This window comes from Magnolia sinica, chromosome 4, assembly GCF_029962835.1.
Source record: "Magnolia sinica isolate HGM2019 chromosome 4, MsV1, whole genome shotgun sequence".
NCBI classification, from domain to species: Eukaryota; Viridiplantae; Streptophyta; class Magnoliopsida; order Magnoliales; family Magnoliaceae; genus Magnolia; species Magnolia sinica.
In genome coordinates, this window is record NC_080576.1 from 9470964 (window position 1) to 9483772 (window position 12809).

At 44.3% G+C, this 12809-nt stretch overlaps 1 protein-coding gene across 1 annotated transcript; it reads left to right on the top strand.

Annotated features, from left to right (window-relative positions):
- The first annotated feature begins 1213 nt into the window (after window positions 1-1213).
- On the top strand, window positions 1214-2997 carry LOC131242379 (E3 ubiquitin-protein ligase ATL31-like). The gene has a single exon (XM_058240972.1). It carries the CDS (start codon window positions 1377-1379, stop codon window positions 2550-2552), a length of 1176 nt encoding a protein of 391 aa, XP_058096955.1. The 5' UTR covers window positions 1214-1376; the 3' UTR covers window positions 2553-2997.
- Window positions 2998-12809: the final 9812 nt, after the last annotated feature.

Consider the following 12809-nt stretch of genomic DNA (forward strand, 5'->3'; position numbering starts at 1 on the left):
TACATCATGCAATCGATAACAGCCTGCAGCACTTGCATGACTTACTGATTCTCTTGCTGCACCACTTTGAAAGCTGTTATTAAAGAAAAATTCTTTAGAGCACCGTCCATGGGAAAGTTGCCTGACTTGTCATTAGAACCCATAAATGTAAGGAGAAAACCTCGCTCGAATATCAAACTAACACAGAGAGGACGTGATGAAATTAAGCATCGTCTTCCTCAATCAATAAACACCTTAAATTCACAAGGCAATTTTAAATTCACAAGAGGTTTTTCAAATTCACAAGAGAAATAGAATAACTTCTAAGAAATATTATTGATAGAATTGATAGTTAATTAAAAAAGGAATTTAACCCCCTTAAATAATCCTAAACAAATCATAAAAACGTAATTAAAGAGTTTTGAACAAATAAGAAAACAAAATTCGAAAAAACGTCATAACGAGTTCTAATTAAATAAGGAAACAAAATTCGAAAAACGTGTAAAATTCCATGGTCCATCAACTTGTCGTTGATTGGCTGAGTCGAAGGGTTGAAACAGTAGAAAAGTGTCCAAAGATTTAAACTGAATATTATGTGATTTTGGATCCATTGAACAGTTTTTCATCTGTTTAAATCAGTAGAAATCTGCCAACCAACAATTTAAAACAGTGATTTTACACGTCGAATAATATTTTAACCTGTGTAAACCGGCACCAATCTAACAGTCAATGTAAAATTTCTAGCGAAATTTTGACTAGTCAACCACAGAGGTCATCGCATGGAATTATGATAAATTCTTGTTGATTTCTCGTTGGCTTCTTCCGGTTCACATGCGTTACAAACCTCCTGCTTCATTCCATCACTGCTAGTTTTAGGTTATAATCCCATTTGGACGGTCAGAATTGTTGCACACGTATGCCACTTGAGGTAGTCACCAATTGCATGGTTATGATTATTCCATCAGTGCGAATTTTAGGCTATAATCATCGACGGTGGCCTCCATGATCTGGACGGTCGGAATTGTTGCACAGGTGTGAAAGGTGAATGATGTACGGGTGAAAAGTATCGACGGTCTTTAAAACGGTGCTGGACCATGACCGAAGTCACGTCCAGACCATAAACGGCAGGTACGTGACACGTGGCATGCTGACATCAGCACGGGCAGCGCAAAAGAGATCGGGGGCTGCCCGAGAGTCAAAAACTACAGGAGCTCTTAGTTTGACCCAATAGAGAAATAGCCTCGAAGGCCTACGGCCTGCTAGTATAATAAGAAAGAGGTACGAAGCGCCACCGGCGCACAATAAACAAAAGAGGTGCACGAACCGCAGGAAACCGAAGCTTCGACAGGTGAAGAGCAAACCAGGAGCATGAGCTGGGGTTCCTCCCATCTCAGATCATGACGAAGATCAACCTCAGCCCTCCGATACTCCATCTGTACGGATACATCTATCTGTTGCTAGTGCTGCTGCCAGCTCAGCCCTCCGAGGCACAACGCACCCCGCCGACCCAACATGGTCTCAGGCGAGTCAACCCGTCGACTGCGATCATCGTCGCAGTCCTCATCAGCGCCTTCTTCCTCATGGGCTTCTTCTCCATCTACCTCCGCAAATGTGCCGGCGACTCCGTTGGAAGCGTCCGCCGGATCGGCACGCGCGGCCGGTCCCGGCGAGCCGCCGCGTCGCGTGGTCTCGACCAGGCCGTGATCGAGTCGTTCCCGACCTTCGAGTACTCGGTCGTCAAGGGCCTCAAGCTGGGCAAGGATGCGCTAGAATGCGCCGTGTGCTTAAACGAGTTCGAGGACGAGGAGACTCTCCGTCTTCTCCCCAAGTGCAGCCACGTTTTTCACCCTGAATGCATCGACGCCTGGCTCGGGACCCACACCACCTGCCCCGTCTGCCGGTCCAATCTCATGCCAGGATCGTCCGATACAGAGGCTCCCCCTGTGGAGACACTTAATACCGAAATCGCTACCGAAGGCGACGCCCGAGACGCGGAGACGGTAAGCCAGGTGGCGATCGACGTCCCCGATGAAAGCACGGATCAGATCTCGGTCCAGGACCGTCCGATCCGGTCCAAATCGACGCGACGGCCGTTCAAATTCCCGCGGTCGCACACAACGGGGCACTCGCTCGTGCCGCCGGGGGAGGACGTGGAGCGGTTTACGCTGCGGCTGCCGGAGCACGTGAGGAAGGAGATCGTGGATGGGAAGCTGAGCCGTACGACCAGCTGCGGCGTGTTCCCGGCGGGTGGTGGGTCAGATTCCAGCAGCAGGGGTTACAGGAGCGGAGCAGGATGGGAAGGAAGTGGCCGGAGGCGGAACTTTCAGTTCGGGCGGTTTGACCGGAAGGCGAAGTCGGACCGGTGGGGTTTCTCTCTTGCTCCGCCCTTCTTCATGAGGACACTTTCCGTTAGGTCATCAAAGGGAGTTGACGGCGACCAAACGCCAAATGCGAAGGGTCTGTTTCCGTCCGTTAAGGCGCCGTTCGATTGCCTTGGCGCGAAAGACGAACCCACCGCCGAGCAGTCGGCGGCTCGCGGCTCGGCTCCGGTTTTTACCGTTGCTGCTGAATAGAGGAAAAGGACCAAAAAAAAAAAAAAAAAAAGTAGAGCGGATGAGGTTCGTCGAAACTCCAATGTACACTTGTTTTTACGGTTAGTGAATCTGGACCGTCCAGCTCGTTGGCCCTACTGTCGATAGTCCAAGGTCGAAACAACACTCTGATCAGACAATCCTAGCCGTTCATTTTGCGTCAACGGTAGAGATTCAAAGGTCAAAAGCATACTGGGGCGGCTTTCCTAACATGGCCATCGCATGAACAGCCCACCAGATGGACGTTCTTGGTTCACCAACCGTACAACCATTTGTACAGCTGCAGTAGTTTTGAGGATAAGATATGATTTGTTTATATATTTACGAGATTGAATTTCCACACCATAAGCATAATTCGGTCATTCGATATCCGTTTGGAGAGATGTAAATACTGTTTTTTAATCTTTTCACTCACTCCAGTTGCTGAGTTACTTATCTTTCAGTCCGACACATAGGTTTTTACTTCTTTGTCTTCCTTGGCACGGATCTTTCCCGAGGAACGTGTGCTTCTTGAATTGTGTTTCTACTAGTAGCTCTTTACACGTGTCCATTCTAGTGGGCAAGATGGCGTTTTTCTTTATCTAAAGTAAATAAGTGCAGATAGTGACTGTGGGACCCACCGGGTTAGACTTCTTAGCTATCATGTCACGCGGGGAAAGTACGGCGGCAATGTGAAGGTTCCCTGCCTTGAACTCGAAAGTTGTACAACAGGCACGGTCCTGTACCAAACTCAACGGGGAGTAAATGCCGGGACGCACGCAAAATGGTGCCCCTCACGTGCTGTCTTAAATATGCTTAGTAATGTATCCTATTCGTCCAACCTTTCCACGTGTTGTGATGGTGGAACACATGGGAGTTTGGCTGGTAACATATTGCCCACGTGCACTCTTATTGACGGACCTTAGACGTAATGAGGAGCTTTAAGACTGATTATGGCACATGTGCACCCTCAGTATTGTAATGCAGGACAAACGGGATATATTAGTGATTTCACATTTCATGATTTGCAAAAGAGCATATGTAGTAATACACAGGGTTTTTAACAGGCCAAGCTTTAGGGTAATGAATTGTTCAGTGAGGCGTTTTGGACCAGGCCTCCTTAAATCTCCAATTGCTAACCCTCTTTATGCACACATTCCTTCTTTTCCTCTTTTTGTTAGTAAAAAGGTGTTTACATAAGGGAACTAGCACATGTCCAAGATACGACTCTGCAGCCATTAAAAAAAAAAAAAAAAATCATATTCATTTTAATTTGTGTAAACACATAGCTGAACACAAACCGAGCTAGCACAGTTAACTCATTCGGCTTGGAGATTGAGTTGAACCGTCATTTTGAGCTTGAAAGAATTTTGAGTCAAGTTCAACTGAACCAAATTTGTCTCAACCCAAAGTTTCACCTGAACTTAACTCGGCTCGACTGAGTTCAACTTGAGTTATAACTTAATTATATAATATTGTGTGTGTGTGTGTGTGTATATATATTATTGGGAGAAAATGGATGAGTCGATAAGTCGGTTTATGAAATAGATCAATTTTACTGAAATAGCTCAGGCTCATCAACCGCCGATCCTAACGAGGCCTTTATGTCCAAAGAGCGTAACCTCCAAGGAGGTTGATACAACTTTAAAAACACTTAAAGAGCCCATCGACGAACCCTTTTAGTGGCCATACATTATCGACCTAACCCATAGGTCAGTCATAGGTCAATTATGGATCGACCATGGCTTAATCAAGAGTCGATTACGGGTCAACTATAGATCGGCCTCAAGTCGATTACGGATCAACTACAATTCAGCCACGAGTCGATTATGGATCAATTATAGATCGGCCGTCGCTCGGCCATAGACCGACAATGCTCTCAATTAGCTTATAAATAGCGAGGGCTGATTCATTGATCAAGTTAAGGTCCGTCTCGAGTTTCGACCTAAAGCTGACCTAAAGATTCAGATAAGGCTTCTACGTCCAAAAGCAGGTTGACATTTAAGAATGGTGATGCAAATGCAAGAACACTCAAAGAATGAGATTACGAGTCCGCTCAAATGGCCAGATATCGACCTAACCCATAGGTCGGCCATAGGTCGACCATATGTCAATCCCAAGCCAATTGTAACCCGGTTAAAGAGTCTAGTGAAACCCGAGCCTGATAAGGAGTCTACGTCCAGAAACAGGCCGACCTCCAAGGGGGTCGATTCAACTGTAAGGATACTCAAAGAACACAGATACGAGCCCATTTGACTATAAAGCAACCATAGGTCGGCTATAGATCAACCACAGGTCAATCCCAGATCAATTACTGCCCGGCCATAGCTTAGTTATAGCTCGGCCATTGGACAGCCATAAATCGGCCAACGTTCAACTACAGATCGACCCAACTATAGGTCGACCCAACTACAGGTCGACCCGACCATATGTCAGATATAACTCGACTATAGGTCAGCACTGTCTACAACGAAATTAAATGATCATCGGGGTTCAATTAAGGCGAATGCCGATCTACCAAGTGGCTCAGTATTACCTGCTTTCACTATATCTGGCACCTTCGCCTCACGACTTTTCCCCTAACTAATAGTCCAGGAATTTCTCCAATGACCCGAATATCTCTCCCAAGATCTTCAGAGGATAAAATCATATCCTGGGGGATCTCGGACGACCGTAATCTTAGGAAGATCTCCGGCATATCAGCAATCCTAAATAAGAAAGACTTCCTTACGGTGTGATATTTCTTCTTATATAAATAAGAGCATCTCTAATGGTGAAAGGTACACAAAATCTCTCACCCAAAACCCCTCAATACTACAAAACCCAGATTCTTAGCTTGACTTTGGCATCGGAGGGTCCCCTAATCTAGTCAGGGTCTCCTTTGTCTTCTTCCTGTGCAGGTACTCAAAGGTCGAAAAAGGGTGGACCAGATTTTTGCATTAACATATATATATATATATATATATCTTAATTAATATATTATATATAATAATAATAAAAAAGTTCTGCCTAAATAAAAATTGAAAATAAAATGCTTGACTCGAAAGCTTAAACTTAAAATTAGTTTGAAAGCTCGAGTTTAAACATGGCTCGAATTCAACTTAAGTTTACCCGAGCAACTAACCAAATCAAGCTAAACTGACCAGTTAGACTTGAGGACCGATTGAGCTAAACTCGAGCTAGGATAGACTACTGGCGAACCGAGCGGAGCTGTGCCAAATACTACTCAGTTCAGCAAGTGTACAACTTACAGTACAAATTTTGAGTTTGATCCATTGAGAAACCCTAACTGCACTTGCCTCACACGTGTGTATAATCCGAAGACGAAGGTAAATTCTGTTAATGCAGTTTTCCGGAAGATCTAATATGCGAGACTTCCTTGAACCTATAAAAGCAGCAAAGAGGGACAAAGGAGGCCCTGGTTAATATAGGGGACTCTCCGATGCCTAAGTCAGGATCAAGGTCTTTGAGAAAGGTGTAAGATCTTCCAGAAAGAGATATCAGTCGAATATTAAGTTTTTTCTCTGCATGTACCTTGAATGGTGGAAAGTACCTCTATTTATAGAAGACCCAGAATTCTGTTTTGGTTGGATTCTTCCCAGATTTTTTGGCCGTAATCCAGGATTTCCGTGAGATAAGGGATTCCCGAGAATGTCGGGATCCGGTATTATCTTGTAGAGATTTTGCGAGATCTTCTGGGATGTTAGAAGATTATCTGAATCTTCTAGGTTGATCTAGGGTCGATACCCAAGGTGGCCTTGACTTTATCAACTAATTAGCCCTTACTATTTGTGAGCCAATTGAGAGCACCGTTGATCTATGGTCAGTGACTCCTGACGTATAGTCGATCCATAAGTTGATTATGGTCGATCTATAATCGATCCATAATCGACTGATGGCCGATCTATAGCCGATCCGTAATTGACTAATGGCCGATTTATAACCAATCTGTAATCGACTGATGGCCGATCTATGGCCGATCCATAATCGATTGTCGGTTGATACATGGTCGATCCATAATTGACCTATTGCCGACCTATGGACTAGGTTGGTAATACATGGTTGGCAGGCTCTTTGAGTGTCCTTAAAGTTTCATCAACCTCCTTAAAGGTTACGCTCTCTGGATATAAAGGGTTTGCTGGGCTCAGCGCTTAATGGGCCTCAGCCAATTCAGTAGGGTTGGTCCATTCCATAAGTTGACTTATCGACGTGTCCATTTTTTCCCCCAACAGTGAGCCCCCTACTTCTTGTGCCGACCTATGGAGGTTGAGAAGTAAGTAGATCGAAACTAATTCGGGTTACATACGGACTAGGTCGAGTCGCAAAGTTATTAATGCCAGGTATGACGGCCAGCATGAATATCGAAGCGTGTCAGCTTGTAGTTATGATGTGTTGGTTTAGTACTCGATGTCAAGTGGGCTGCCAAGCTGTCGTTTCAGCGGCGGGTCAATGAAGGAATGACATGTGGCGTCGTACTCAATGTCGAGCTCGAGTGACAATGCAGCATCAATGATCTCCTCAAACTATTTACGCGTGGCGTAGCTATATAAGGGTAGCCCTAATCCTTGGGTCATTTCCATTCGCATCTCGTCTTCTACCCCTTTCTTCTTCCTTGTTCTTCTAGGCACATTTTGGCAACTACTCTCGCCGTAGCTTGAAAACTCCGCTAATCTCAACTTCGGTGAGCCTCCCTTCCCCCTCCTCATTTCATTTTTCAGTCCATGTCTGGCTCAATGAGCTCGTGGAAGGGGGTTTCCCGTGGCGAAAGTGGGGCGAGCAGTCGCTTTAGGGTAATGTCGAACCCACCTTCACCACTGGCGGTGATGGAGGATGCCATTTTTCGATATTTGTCGTCGAGGAGAGCACCAAAGAGGTCTCTAGCACAGAGACCAGTGCCCGCTACTAGGCGTTGAACCTGTCTCCAAGGCATGAAATGACGCTCGGAGCACGCTGAATGAACACACCCCCAATGACTGAACAAGTCGCTGAAGCGCGTGATCTGGCGACTGAAGATGGAGTAGGGAAGCCGAGGACGAGGGGGATCCAAGGGGGCCAGTATCTTTAACCTTGTCTGAGGAGGAGCTCGTCCGGATCAGGCTCAGGTATCACATTCCTAACTCTGTGATCCTTCGGCTTCCCTCGGCAGATGAACTTCCGGACCGACCTCCCGTTGGGGTAGTTGTAATTTTTCAAGTTGCTTTGCAATGCAGCTTGCGACTCCCACTCCAAGGAATTACCAGATGTCTTTTGTCTTGCCTCGGTTTGGTCCCAAGATAATTGACTCCGAACGGGTGGAGGAACTTGTTCAGCTGCGCAGTCTTATGGACTGAGCTGGAGTAGCTTGAGCAATCAGTGAATGAGTTCCTCCACTTGTATCAAGTAAAACCGAACCCCCTTTAGCCTGGCTGGTATTACTTCTCTGCATGGTGAAATACCGGCGGGGCTTTATAACTGATCCCCCTTCCTCCAATAAGCATTGGATGGATAAATGGTTTTGGGCTTACGGTTGCTGGGAGACGGCCAACCCAAGACCAATTCAGTCTCTCATTCCTCGAGCTTTTTTCGAGCTAGGTGAGTGTAATTGTCATTCTTATTTTCATTGATCGGCTTTCATCTTCTAACTCTGTTTGTATGTCTTTCTTCCAGCTGTTCCTAAACATCCGGTGTTACTCGACATCAGCTCGGCAGCTTGAATCAGGGACCTGCGGGCCCTGAGTTGGTAGAGGAGATCTTGGAGAGTGCTTCTCCAACTAGAGCGACTCCTCCAGTCAGGCTTAGACATAGCTCTAATAGGTACGACCTTTGGTAAGACTCCCAGCTGAGCTTTTAGATTCTGAATCTTCTTGAAAACGCTCTGATGTACTGTTGCATTTCTTCATGCTTTGATGTAGATATGTTTGAGGCTAGGCACATAGTTTGAGCGCATCCGTGGGACGACACACATGCTCCAAAGAGGAAGAAGCAGAAGACGTCCTCCAAGATCAAGGGGAAGGTCGGCCCCTCTTGCCCGACTGTCATAGAGGTCGTGGAGGTTACTCCTCCCGAGACTCAGGAGACTACCGAACCTTCTTCTGAGGTACAACCTTCGAGGAAGGGGAGGCTAAGGAGGGGCGAAGGTGTAACATCACGAATTTTCATGGCCAGAGTATATACTCGTGCCCGAGGAAACGGGGTGTTAATAATGTATAACTGGATACTCTGAAATCGCACCCTATTTTTTTTCGTTTGTTTACATCCAGATACATTCATGAAGGTACATTCACAAGAATAAAATCAATTGTATTGATTATATATCATCAGAGTAAAAAGAATAATTAAGGCCTTCCCAATGGAAGCTTATTACATTCCTTGAGTTCGCAGCAGAAGTATAAATTTAATTAAATAATCTAGCTTCGAATTCTTTCAATGTAGTCTTCTACAGGAAGCGGGTTCTCTAAGTCTTCAATCTGTATGTCACCTGCATAGTCTGTACGGTTGGGAGAGGGTCAATGCCCTACTCATAATGAAGGTTATCCTTTAAGATTAACATTAATTCAAGATATTCATATAAGTAATGTAAGGGTTTGATACGTCCCGTACTCCATTAACACAAGGGTATTAGTATACGCAAACAACCTACATGAGATGCATGCCTAGCAAAGTGTGTGGGGCTCATTATACATAGTGATCATTACAAGGTGGAATACGATTTATAGATAACCGGCTCGACCCGCACTCTCACTAAATGGATATTCACCGGTATGGCCAATGCTACCATGGATTTACGAGAATTCCTCAGATCGCACAATACATGGGGCTGGGTGAATTACGTGACACGATTTGTTCATGGAGCGACTATTTACGATATCCAATCCCGGGGTAATTGTTCACTCCCTAAGTATAGGGTTGTGATGTAGTAATAAACTCGGTGAGACCGAGGTCGAATCCCAAGGGACTGATACCTGTACGTTATCTGAAACTAAGTTGAACTAAAACTAGACTAAGATGAAATCTAATTCAACTGTAATTTGAGGAATAATGATGAAATAATTATCTAAAACTTAAAGAATTCAGGGAAAGAAAACTAGGGATTCAGAGGATCCACTTGTAGAGATCAGGGAGATCTTATGCCTGCGTCAAGAACTCAACTAGACTTAGAGTCCCATCTTCATCCAGTTGAAGAATGTAACCATGGAAATCAAGACTGAACTTCTTTTGATATAGTTTTCAAGAGATGAAAGGTATATGAATTAGAATGGATTCCATCACCAAACCATACCCAGGAGACAAAGCAAACAGAATTAAATTAATTACCAACCAATCAACAATGTATGAAGGTTAGGAAGGGTACCGTCATCCGACCATGCCCAAGAGACGATGGTGAACAACAGGGCTTCCTGACGTCATAAACATAAAAAGAAAAGGAACATGCTCAAAGCTATTACAGACCCACTATAATTTTAGTCACCACAGACCATTAAAAACTAAAAACATTCCCTTAATTAAACTAAAATCAATATCAGTTCAGTCTAAATAAAAGGCACAAGCAAAAAGTTCTCCCATCATGCTATAAGCTTCACCTCTTAGCCCTAGCTAAGAGGTTTAGCTACTCATGAACATGATGAGGCTAAAACATCTCAAATAACATAAGAAAATAGAAAATAGAAACTACTCTCTCTCTCTCTCTCTCTTTGCTTCACGTCTCAGCTGCGAATTGAATCAGATTGCCTCCACGGTTGCACCTTCCAAAGAATCGATCCTTTCTTCTTTCTTCTCTCTTCTCTTTATAGGCAAGAGAGGCTGATGGAGTGTCAGTCAGCTGGTGGGAATGGTGGAGTCGGTGCGGAACTCATGTGTAAAGCTTTCGCAGTTCGCGGCCAAACAAGACTCTGTTTCTGCGTGAGAAAAACGCACCAACAGCTGCGTTTGATGCGTTCTTGGGAAAATAGATTGCTCCATTCAAGCAATCCGACCACTTTAGGATGGTAGAAATCCTCATATCAAGCTTATAAACGGTCTGGATCATCAATTGATGTACGGGTTTGATGTGCAACGCACCAGATCGCTTGGAGTTCTCAGATGTCCGCGTAACAGGGCTTGCGCTGGTCTTTGGTGGGGTCCTCGATCAGGTTCTAATGATAAATCCATGCCGTCCATTGAATTCCTAGCGAAAATCCAGTCGGGAAGGGGTAGTTTTGGTCTAATTTTGGTGCGGTCCAGTGATTTTTTTTCCCCCGTCCATCCTACGTTTGATCGCGATTTACACATGTGTACACGCATGGAAACATAAGGACACCTATGCGAGGGTTCAGTCTCCCCTCTAGATGCAATGGACGGTCCAGATCTTGCAAAATAATGATGAGTGGAGCCCATTAGTGAAAAATGGACGGACAGCGTAAAGACGTTGTCCGTTCTTGCGCAGAGGAGAGAGAGGAGATGGGTCAGCTTATGTTGACCGGACTCTCCGGTCCGGTGCACTGCAAGTACACATGCACTGTTTGCACGCCCAACCCTATGTGGGTTCCAGTATGATGCCTGTAAGAAATTCGCTCCGTCCATTTGATTTTTCATCCCATTTAAGGGGTTGATAACAAAATTGGGGCATATCTAGATGTCAGGTGGGCCCCAAATTAGAGATTAATGGGCTGATCTATCTGTTAGGTAACTTTCACAAGGATCCGGGAGCTAAAATTTGACGTGTACGGTTAATTTATTGTCCTCAGGCCATATATGAAGTTTCGAGCCACACGAATAGTTGAAACCTTGTGATCTTGCATTTTGGACCAATTTTGGGCCACTTGAGCTTTAGTTTCTCGATTTTATCGGATCTCTGATGTGTAAATTTGTCGATCTTGGTCCCCTAGAGTCCGTCCCTTGCCTTGGTGAATTCAGACCGTCAAATCCATGCTTTTAGTACCCTTTTTCAGTCCAGGTTTCTAAATACACCTTACATCACAAACACGATTAAATTGAGCCGTTAAACAGTACCATGTTCATAAATTCAGCAATAACTGGGGTCTAATATGTAATATTTAACCCTCAACAGTAATGTGACACTGTTACGACTTACACACATCGATTTGTGCACCACTACCCGAAGGTTCAAGGACTTGCGTCAAGAGGGTCTCTACCCAGAGCGCATTACGTCTATGATAGAATATTTGAATCACTAGTTGTGATATATCTTACACATATTTTTCATGCCTTTGATATTACGGATTATCCTGCCTTTCATGTTATACTTTCTGGAAGTTATCCTATCAATTGATGTAGTAAATATCATTACAATTATTGGCCCTTTGGGATTATGACATGATGTCAATTATAATGGATTTCTCTGAATTTATGTGAGGCAATGGATGCAAGCCTTGCCCTTGCCTCGTCTCTTTATTTGCGTTGGCCCTTGCCACTCATCTCTTTATTTGAGTTGGCTATTGCCACTCTCCTTATTATAGAGTTGACTATTATCACTCTTCTCTTATTATGATTGGCCATCGCCACTTGTGTCGAGTTAACCCTTGTCGCTCTTCTCTTTATTATTTTGGCTTCGTGTCGTTTATCTTTATGACTTGGGCATGTGTCTTGCTATTCCAGGACCTCCATAATTCAGTTTATATCCTTCTGTAATAAGAATCCAGGTAGAAGGCAAGATAATTCACATCATAAAAGGCATGAAGGAGGCCATAATTGATGGTAAAACATATAATAGCATGGAAGATTCAAAGTGATATATAAAAGGCCAGATAAAATACATGTAAAGGCACAATCATATTCATGAAGGTACGCATAAAGATAGGATGAATTTAACAGCTTAAATTAATGTAAGCTCAAAGGATAAAACCTTCACCCGACTTAGACTCAAACTCGGCGAGTCGACTCGGAACTCAACTTTCCCTTTCCTTTCCTCTTCCTTCTTTCTTTTCTTTCTTCTCCTCTCCTTTCTTTTCTTTTCCTTCTCTTTTCTTTCTCTTTGGCTGCTACATCTAGCAGGGGGCTGGCCATTGCTAGAGTTGGAGTTTTCTCTCACGTTTTGTCGTGTTGGGAATCTGTAAGGATGTTCTCCTATATATAGCTTTGGATAGAACTTCCGCATGGGAGGGGTTTCCGAATCTAACTCAACAACATGCTTTCGCTGGTCTGTTTACGCACAGAAGTTTCTAGGAGGTTTCCTATTTGAATGGGCCATCAGACGAACGAGTTTGGCCCCAAGGAGGATTAACGTGTAGAGAGGAAGATAACCCACATTTTTAATGACAGATCATCTTCTGACCAATGGTTATT

What these genes read in the sequence shown, in the direction of transcription:
- LOC131242379 (XM_058240972.1), top strand. Translation starts at nt 1,377, where the DNA reads ATGACGAAGATCAACCTCAGCCCTCCGATACTCCATCTGTACGGATAC.